At 38.8% G+C, this 10918-nt stretch overlaps 1 protein-coding gene across 1 annotated transcript; it reads right to left on the bottom strand.

Moving 5' to 3' along the window:
* Positions 1–32: 32 nt before the first annotated feature.
* sgms2a (sphingomyelin synthase 2a) lies at positions 33–10844 on the bottom strand. The gene is made up of 6 exons (XM_056371162.1): positions 10307–10844; positions 4999–5502; positions 4090–4207; positions 3022–3175; positions 2039–2205; positions 33–801 (listed from the first exon to the last, which is right to left on the bottom strand). Exons 2-6 carry the CDS (start codon positions 5445–5447, stop codon positions 616–618), a joined length of 1074 nt encoding a protein of 357 aa, XP_056227137.1. The 5' UTR covers positions 5448–5502; positions 10307–10844; the 3' UTR covers positions 33–615.
* Positions 10845–10918: the final 74 nt, after the last annotated feature.

The following is a 10918-nucleotide window of genomic DNA, read 5'->3' as shown; positions in this document are numbered from 1 at the left end:
TTATTTAATTAAATCAGAAAATACAATGAAGCCTTGGTATGGTTCCATTTTAATACAATAGAACAATGTTGAAACTACAGCTAGGATATACACACTCAAGGCTGCTAAAATGAATACAAAATTATTATTAATAATAATAATAATAATAATAATAGTAATAAAAAAAACCCAAATACACCAAGACTCATAATGGCAGTTTTGGTACACCTACTGACGTTGAACACACTAAGGCACCTTGTGACTTGAGCACACTGATATCATATTGAGGTAAACCCCATCAATACAGTATGAAAGAGTTATGGTAGCAGATCCAAAATCAAAGTCTTGCAAATATTGCAACAAACCTGCGAGTCAGTTGCAACAAACTGTCCGTTCATTTCTGAAATTCACCAGGAGCTGATACAAGTATCATTTACAAAAACAACTTTGTTTATCTCACAAATAAATTACAGTGGCAAGGAACCCAGACAATATGATTTTCCTTCTAGGCACATTTTTGTTTCTTTCATACAGTAACTATGCATTTGGTACCATTATGTTCCTGTCCAGTAGACAATATTGAATGAATGAATACCACTACAGTGGATTATTAGGAAACACTGCATCAGGGTCAAGTCACTCCTCTCGTGTGCTTTGTACCATAGCGTACTTCTTGCAGGGGTTCTTAAGGCAGGCAGGAGGCCAGGTGATGGGCCAGCTATACGAGCACGGCACTGCAGTTTGGACGTTCCTCTCCAGAAAGTTGAACAGCGGATTCCACCAGGTGTTGGTGAGGTAGTTGTTAGGCGAGCATTTCAGAGTCTGTCAAGAAAAAAAAGTTATCCTTAAAATTATATAGTAATATAAACAAATGTGCTCATTATATTACATTCCTTGCAAGAAATGCAGCTCAACATGGTGCTAATGAACAGGCCAGTTTCTTCATTTTGTCATAATGTCACTTGTTTATGTGATTTAAAAGGTGTGATTGCATGTTAAATTAGAGATGTGCAGCTCCAGTAAGTGGTAGTCACATCACAAGGATGAAGCATGTGGACTCAGGGTTCTTATTACTGTGTTGTGTCCAGTGGCCTAGTTGGATAAGGGAACGTTGCAGATAATCTTTCTGAGAGTGATGAGATACATTATATAACTGGTGTGAAGATCTGAGTGTGCAAACACAATGTTGATAGGGTTGGAATTTATTTGCTCGTCCTCTTCTGACTGACCATTAAGATTCCTATCTAATGTACTTCTAAAAGAGAATATGGGGGAAAAAAATCCACAGTCGTCCTTCAAGGAGAAAATATATTCCAAAATTGATGTGGTTCATAAGTTAGTAAGAGGCTTTAGCAGACTGAGTTAGACAAATCGAGTGGGTATCTTCCAAAATTAGTCTTTCTAGTTCAGAATTCCCTCTTTTTATTTCCCCAGTGTTTCTGTGTTGAGCTGCAAAAACTATTAAAAATATATTTTTAAGACACTTCACAGAAACAGCATAAGATTTAGAAACAGTTAGTTTACATAAACTGACAAGAAGCTAAAAACACATATTTCCACTGAAATCCCAATTCAACTGTGTGCTTACAATTTGGCCAGTAGAGGGAGAGATTCAGCATTTTGAAGGTCTACTGACTGTTGTAGGAAATGACATCCAGGAAATTCTGACACACAGTCTAAAAAATAAAGAACTTACTCCAAGTTTATAATAATATATAATATAGAGACCATTTCCTTTAAACATAAACACTAAAAATTCTTGTGTTGACATGTAACTTTTACACTTGAGGTAAACTTCCTTAACAAAATACAGCCACATGTCACCAGACAGACAGTAACGCCCTCCATGCCTAATGATTCATGTGTAACAAGGTTTGGTGAGAGGGAAGCCTTCAGCTTTGAAAGCTCTTATTTACTCCCTTCGACTCCCAACACACACACACACACACACACACACACACACACACACCACACACACACACACACACACACACACACACACACACACACACACACACACACACAAACAGCCACCCAGTGTTGAGCTCTGTGTTCAGACCTGTAAATTGGCCATGGTGTGGTACCACCAGAACAGGCGGGAAGTGATAAAATAGGCCACGACCACATCCACACTGTAGTGCTCATGTGCCACCAAGATGCACACCACACCCACGGCACTCAGCAGCCAGCACATCAGATGGTACCACCAAAACGACCGCGGCGAGTCTGGAGTCAGAAGGAGAAGAAATGACAAGAGTGTTGGCAATATTTATGGCAGCATCTGTTTGTGGTCTGAACTTCCATGTATCCACTGACAAAAAAGCCAGACTGTAACATTTCACTGTAACATTTTTTTTTATCCAGCTATACCAGAAAAAAAAAAACCCAGCACACACTCAGCTGCCAATTTATTAGGTACACCTGGCTAAAACTGATGCAGGCTAATACAATAGCCCTGCAAAGAAATCCTAACTCCATAAAGCTTATAATTTTAGGGAGGTCTTGAGTCGACTATTTAGGAGGCTGTAGTTTGTTGTGCTGTTTAATTGCATTGCATTATACTGAGAAGTGTTTGTCTAACCTTATTGATATAAGTGGGGTGGACAATATAATGAAGACACCTCTAAGTATAACACAACAATTTCACAGCATCAGAAACTACAGCCTTCAAAGTGATCATAAAGTTGACTCAACACCTCTCTAAAACTGTTTAAATTAAAAGTTAAAATTACAACCTTCGTGAAGTTACAGTTTATTGCAGGAATGTTGTATAAGACAGCTTTGGTTTGGTGTACCTAATAAACAGGCAACTGAGTGTATATCCGTCATACAGCATGACAAAAAAAAAAAACAGTAATAGTGGCGACGCATTTGTTATTTGTATTAGTTCCTAGAAGATCCATGTGTAGCTGTATGTTAAAATACTGTGGGCCATATAGGATGAGTATGGACAGACAATATCATTCACATAAGTTATTCATGGGACATTGCAGTAACTGTTTCCATGCAAGCAAACAAACAAGCGCTGCTTTGAGTACCCACACTCCTTGATGAACAGGTAGGTGAGGGTGAGCATCACAGTGTGTCCACTGTACAGGAAGTCTCCACACAGGAGATGGGAATTTGTAATGGAAAGACCTCCGCCGGAAATCAGCCGCAGAATTCGCTGGATTTTTGCCTGGGAGTCTCCGTGGAGCTGGTGGAGAACAGAAAGTGGATGTGAAGAGGGAGAAATAGATAAACACGGGATCAGAAGTAACATTATTGAGTTACTGCTCATTTTGAAGTTGTTGCCTTGTGCGAAGCATGTGTGCTTTAAAAATAAAGAAACCAGTTTAGTTGTCAAAGATATTCCATTTACAGTGAGGTAAATCAAAGAAAAGCAGCAAATCTTTACATTTGAGAAGCTCGAACCAGATAATGTTCAGAGCTGTTGGTAGGCAGATTTTGTGACCTGGGACCGGGCTAGCTGTTTTCCCCTGTTTCCACTCCTTGTATTAGGCTAAGCTAACTAGCTGCTCCCTGTAGCGTCATATTTAAAATACAGACATCCTAGTGGGATAGATCTTATTTTCCAAAAATGTTGAATTACTTTTCTAGTTTCTGTTTATCCTTTCAACTTTATAGGCAACATGAATATAAACATGTAGTCAAAATTAAGAGGAATTGAAGAAAGACAAAGAAAGATAGTTACAGAGTATCATCAACTAGACATGGGCATATCTGTTGTACCTGCTGCTCAAATTACTGACAATTCATTCAAGTCATTTCTTACAAGGAGCTAAAGGCTTTCATACACTGTCAGAAACATATCAAATTCTTGAGAGAAAAAAAAACAGCTACTAAACCGTCCAACCTTTGATCCTTTTGCACTACACAGCCCAGCAAACAACTGCCAGGAGCACATGTTTCTGATCAAACAATGATGCACCTCAATATCATTGGTATCTATCTTGAGGCAGTGAAAAGTCAAAATGCCTCTTTTTAAAAAAAATGTATTTATTTATTTTTTTATAGCTACCTCTTGCGTGGCTCCGCAAAATGAGTGCCAGAGGGTGCACCAGAGTTACCTGGCTGAACAGCGACAGCTGGTGTCTACATGCTACTCACCTTAGGAGCACAAGTCATATGCATGCCAGGTACAGGCAGGGTGGTGATGTACATAGTGACACAGCGGTACAGGTACAGGGTGCCAATGAGGAAGAAGAACCGCCTGCTTGCTATTGACCTGCAAATGGACAAAGTATTAGCCATAATCAAGCGAATGCAGAAATGTTATCCCCTGGTTACACCATATAAAGTGGCAAATATCTACTTAAATCTACCAAATTCTGGAGACTATCTTGCACAGTGTGCTTAGTCAACAGGTTACACCAGAGGGCTCCATCTGAGCCGATCAATTTTTATTAACCAGACTACTTAATGACAAGGAGAAATCCTCTTTAATATTCTGTAACAGTATTAAAAATGTTATTGGTGGTTTTGTTTGCATTGCTAAGTCCATTTAATTGTCAGGTTTTTGTTTGTTGTATTTTTATTCCCAAAGGCAAATTTCTAAGAATCACTGTCAAAAGATGAATTTAGTTCAGCTATCTACGGGTTTTGGTGTCAGCTCTAAAGAGCAAAGACTTCTTTCTAAAGTACTCATGTTGAACAGTCATCCATGGAAAACTCCACTGTAGAAAAGACAAAAATATGATTTAATCACTGATGGCAGCTTCAATAGACAGATAGATAATATTATGCATTTCCTGAGTAACAGGAAGAAATATGCCAAGCATTGACATAACTGGAAAACAGTTAAATATTTAATTGTGCAATACGAAAAGGACAAAAAAAACTGTAGTCTTTTTCTGCAGTGGAGTTCAATTTTCTCTGCTCATTCAATTTTGAGATGTTTTCATGAATTGTCAACAAATTCCACAAAAAAGTAACCAACCACAAAAAAATAAAGAAAATCACTACACATATTCTGACAGAAAACTGTTTATACAATAGACAGTAGATAAAGGTTCTTACTTGTATCTGAAGAAGAACAACTGGATTATCCAAATGACCAGCAGCACCATGCCATTGATCTCTGTCACTGTAAATGCCCACTTAACCCTGTCAATATAGTCAAAAAACTTATCAGGAAGAGGTGGGCTGCTTTCTTTGGGTGGGACCCTCTCGTGGACTATAGTGATGACGACTGTGGTCAGGACCAAGTTGAAGCCAGCGTAAAAGAAGGCGATAAATGTCTTCCACCACTCCATGGGCAGACGATTGACCTTGGACTCTGGCACAGAGATCTTCACATAGTCATTATGCCTCCCTATGCCTTTCCGAAAGCCCCTCTTTGTATCCTCCCCACTTGGGGTGTGGACAGGACAAGTTTTACCGCTGCTCGGCACAGCACCACTCTCCATTCCTGGGTTCCTATTATCAGTGGCAGAGTCTCTTGCATCCACAAGCTCCTGTGAAGCCATGGGTGCCTTCACTGTCCATCCACAGGCACTGCTTCACTGGGTTGAGGCTTTTTAGCTGCCATGAGAGAAAACAAAAAGTTGAAAACTGACAAACTCTTTAGTTTGGAAAGCACAAGCACCACAAGATAGAAAAAACATAAAAGTAAACAGGAGCTGCTTGATTGCATTAAGAGTAACACTGGTTTACTTTTGTTTCCGCTCTTCCTTATCCTAGGGATTAGCAGAGCAAGAGTTGGAGCTTTTATTGATACAAAGTTCTTGATTTCACTGGCTGAAATGTCCATTTTAGATGGAAGATCTATTTTTGAGATGTGGTTGTCTGAGTTAACACTGTGAGTTATATTTTCCTTTTCCCTGGACATTCACCAGAACCACTCAGACATTTTCTGCTTGGACGTTCAGTCAGACTCTTATTTTGGGCCTTCCAAAGTCTTTGTGCCACACTGCTTTGGTTTTCTGATTTTGTCCTCAACAAGCAGCTGCTATGGTTGGTTCAGTTTTCTTAAGTTTTATGATCAAACATTATCTGTTGCAACAGAGCACTTTACATGCTCAACATCGAGCTTTCAGCCTGTTTTTATGCAAACGTAACTCAAGAAAACTAAGCTAGCTGAGATTTGAAGTTCATTCTTGACCTTGGAAATAGTAGTTTACAGAACAATCTCACCACCACCAAGGTCCATCTAGTTTCTGTTATGGAACTTTCGAGTGTATCACACAATTTTTCTCTGCACATGGAGTTTTTTTTTTAGCACTTAAAGAACTCTTAATCCATGGTGGCTGAAAAAACCCCATGACAACTGGGAAAACTCCATGTCCCGAAGATGTGATACGATTAAAAACAAAACAAAAACAAAACAAAGCAAAACAACAAAAAACCAAACAAAAGAACAATTAAAAAAACAAAACAAAAGAAAACAAAAGAAAACAAAAGAAAACAAAAGAAAACAAAAACACAAAACAAAACAAATTAAACAAAATAAACAAGGCTAAAGTAAAATAGAATAGAATAAAAATAATGTATGGATGAAAGTCAGAGATAACTGATTAGACAAGAAAGTTGGAGATGAGCTAATGCATTGTTTGTTGTTGAGCTCTTTTCAGTTAATGACTTGAGAGAGTACTACAGCAATGCCCTTTTTTTATTCTCTCACATCTAAAAGGCTTCTAGTCCCTTTAACAGCTCCTTTAATGGATTTGCGGATATTGCTTTCAGCCTTGACATGCATCACAATAAATGTCATCTGGGATACATACAGAATTGTATGTTTACTTAGAGAAAAACTTGGCACCTGGACGAAAGAAGGGTTAGAAATAGAGTATGCTTGGATTCAGGAGAGCTCCTGAAAGCATCAGTTTCCTCATGATCACATTTTTGGGAAAATATTATTACACTGGAGAGAGGCTTACAGCAGAATGCCCTCTGACTCACCCACAGCAGATTCAGCCTCTGTTACTCATCAGATGGATGACTACAAAACACACATTCTGACAGACAGTAAGGGTACATAAGGTATATTAATACTGACCAAGATGGCAAATAAGATCAACAAGAGCAGAGAAAACAATATAAACTTATTACAATGCCACGCCCCTCATGTAATTAGTGAGATTGTATTGCATCCCTGTGGTAAGTTATACTGTACTTTTCCAATATTGAACAGCTTCGTTTAAGCTTGTGAATTTGAGCAAGTCTATGCTTCAGCTGAACAGCAGGGAGACAGACTGGGGTGACAATGACATCTGGAGACACATCCTGCTGCTGCTCCATAGACTATGACAGCACCATAATTTAACTGGGATATTGGGACATTTTCTGATCCACAGCCCCTCAGTCCATTCAAATACAGTTCATATATTGGTAATAATTCACCTCAATATGTCAAACAAGTCCTAAACAACAGAACAAATTGTTTATCATTGCTGTCCAAATCAAAACAAATGAGCATTTTATTTACTCTAGCACCACTATCAGTAGGATGACATTGTTTTCACTGACCTCCAAAACTGTTACTAATTAATTATATGAGCCTTTATATGAACATTTGTCTCATCTGTTCTATTCAATTCAATTCACCTGAACGGAGAAAGTTCTACTGACCTTATGGTTCATTCTAGACAACTAAAAACTGGATTAAGGTCAGGGAAAGATCTTGGTCATGGTTAAAAACCTACTTGGTCAAGTTTTATACACAGTCACAACTCAAGGTCCATGTACAAGCTTTTTACAGAGCTTTCAACTGTATCACACAGTCTTCCTCAGCTTTTCCTGGAGCTCTTAGTTGTAAATATTGACTTAACTGTCCAAATTTGTAAAAGTGGCACAACAGTAATTCTGTGTTTTCATTTATCTGTCCTGTGTCAGTGTGACATCCATTACAAAGAAGATGGGAGATATTTATTTTCGAGTGTTCACTGTGAAACTGCTTCATGTGTACTGTACATGGGAGGTCAGCAGAGTGTCTCCATTAGACTAGTTTTCCACCGGTCCCCTCCTCCCCAGTGTACAGTCCACAGTGTTTTCCCACCAGCTGGAGCACCCAGTGCTCGAAAGGGATGGGTGGTGATGGAAAACTGGCAGAAAAACCTATTCCACATGGTCACAGGCCGTAATGGATAACTTGGCTGCCTCCACTCACCCAAGCTATTTCAAGAGAAGCCACCCAGTTGCCTTGAAGGCTGTATTTTACTCCAGGGGAAGCATGGGCTCTGACTCCACTTTGGGGCCTTCATAATAACATGCTACTATTGCTGTCCACTCATTTTCTTCTTCACATCATGTGGATTGTCTTCATCAAAGGGAGGGCTTAAAATAAATCACACCAGAAGTGGCCCAGCCCTCTAGAAACAGGTCACAGTACAGAGAGGAGCTGACTAAATGCTATAAAATGTACCTGGCATAAGCTTTGAAACTGCATGTTTAGCAGCACATCACGTTTAGGTTTTAGTTTAGTTTAATTTCAGTAACAGACACTCAAAATGTTGAATGTATAGTTTAGAAGACTCACTGAAGAGGATGTGACACAAGTATTTGACACAAGTTTGTATAGAACTTTGGCACAGTGCATGCTGTGTTTGAGGCTCTATAATAAAAAATAAAAAGACCTCCTTAATACCTTTGTGGTCAAAAGATTATTTACTTTTGCTTCGAGAAATAACAAGAGGGATGTGCATCCTTTACTTCAGGAAAAACTATGAAGAAAAGAAAGAAAGTAAAAATACTATAATATGTTACTTAAGTAAAGCAAAATGTACGCGAAGCAACTAAAGTAAAAATGTCCCCTGAGTGCTCTATTATTGGATTGTTGAACTAACATGTATTAACATCTAAGTAGTGTTTCGCTGTTATGGCTGGTTCAGGTAGAGCTCATTCAAAACAATGCATCACATTATATAAGATTATTGTTATCCGCCTAAACTCCTAATTCACAAATCTGTCACTGTCAGCTAAATGTGCTGGAGTAAAACGTACAATGTTTACCCATGAAATGTCGTGGAGTGGTAGTATAAAGTGGAATGAAATGGAAATAAGTAACGTACAAGTTAAGTATGTCAAACTGTGCTTAAGTACAGTTCTTCAGTAAATTTACTTTCTGACACTGATTAGTAGCAGAAGAACAAGTAGTAGTGGTCATGGTAGTAGAACGTAGAAGCAGAAACCTGTTCTATTACCTTGGGGTAATAGAAGATACTGACCTCATAGCAGCAGTAACATTAGTGCAGTTTGTCATTAGTTATAATCTTGTATATTCATTAACCAGTAAACATGTCATGACAATGATATGAATGCAAGAGCGCATATGTGTGACACCTCTGGCTTTACCACAATGATGTTCTCTTCCTCTACTGGATTCCATGACTACTGTATAGCAGTTACTGTCACTTTCCAAAGCTGTTTTTCAAAACACACAAACATACTTATTCTTTGCTGACAGACAAATAAATTTTGTTGTATTTTTTTTCTCTCTGAAAGAACAGCCACTTTTATAACATACAAGCCAAAATGGTCACAGTGTACATGGAGCCAAACCTTACTTTTCTGGGTGCCAGAAACCACGAGGGGTGGATACTGGCAGTAATGTCAGGTTCATCACTGGGTGTTGTCTCCCATGGTCCCATATATTACAGGGTGTCTATCACATGGGATGTGTGCTGCGAAGCCGGTTTTGAAGTTTACTTTTGGGGTGTAACACAGTGGCCCCCCACACACACAGTGTTGAACACCATGCTTCATATAAAGCTACTGGGTGGGGCAACAGGTCATTGCATGTCCTGTAATTAAACCCTCTCATTTTCAGTCAAAGCTGTTGCATTTGGGAGCTGACAGCTGAATTATGAAGGCACAGCTGTATCATAACCATCCACAGACTGTGTACTGAGTTTATATAATTCAAGAATATTGCTTTTCATTTGTATATGTGACAACTCGCCTCTTTATATCTGTACCTGAAGCTTATGATAAATACAAATGCTGTGTATAACTGACACCATCACACCATAAACACGTAGCCCACTGTTCCAGCTCATGCCCAATGATCAGCCGAATAAAACTTTTTTTTTCATGATTCTCTGCGAATACATAAACCGTATATTAAAAATGAAAATTCAAAGACATGTATGCAGACTAGAATTCGTATCTACAATGTATTTCTGTGTCTGTAAACAAGACTGATAAAAAAAAAGTTGAATGTCATCAGGAGTACAAAATCCAGTGCGGCTGTACCATCATTTTAAAGATCACATATTAATACCACAATCAATCGGCTGTATTAAACGCATGTAACCCAACAATAATACCGATGAGGAGATGAGGATTTGTATTTAGATTCACATGTTGCTCAGTTTAGATAGCATCCTACCTGCCTTGCTCGGGCCTCCTGGTGCCTCTTCCTGTAGTTGCAGTTGCTTGAATCCCTGATGCTGCGCCCTGTTTGATCGCTGCTCTGCTCAGGCTGGTCTGCTACATTGCACGACACTGCCGCTGGCTTTTGAGGGAGCGCTCCTCCCCGTAGCCCCATTCATCCATCCATCCATCCTCTATATCCAGCCTCCCGCCTCGCATCCCCTTTAATCCAGAGTGTGTCCTGTAATCAGCACAAGCTTCACTCTGTAACTCTGTTCGTTTTAAATAAGTGTTCTGCAAGATTTGCGTCTTTACCCAGTTAGGTGGAGTAGCGCGGTTTATTTGTGGGTAATTGTACATTTATCATGGAGACGCAAAATATGTTATTCGTAACCATTTTATAATATGTGAGAAAAAGATACAACACCATTAAAATCCGGTTTCAATGTATTTGCGCATTTAGCCATGAGTCATTCCCATTATTTTAACTAATGTAAAAAAAAAAAAATGTCATGTCAGTAATGACACAGGTTTCGTTTTCTAAACATCAATATTCCAAGTAATAAATCTCATTATAATGTTAATTCGAAGTGATGTTTCCCTTGCAACTACGAACTGTTTGCTTTAC

This window comes from Seriola aureovittata, chromosome 3, assembly GCF_021018895.1.
Source record: "Seriola aureovittata isolate HTS-2021-v1 ecotype China chromosome 3, ASM2101889v1, whole genome shotgun sequence".
Taxonomy (NCBI): domain Eukaryota; kingdom Metazoa; phylum Chordata; class Actinopteri; order Carangiformes; family Carangidae; genus Seriola; species Seriola aureovittata.
The sequence above is the reverse complement of the archived record's forward strand: the minus strand, read 5'-3'. Positions and strand labels throughout refer to the sequence as shown.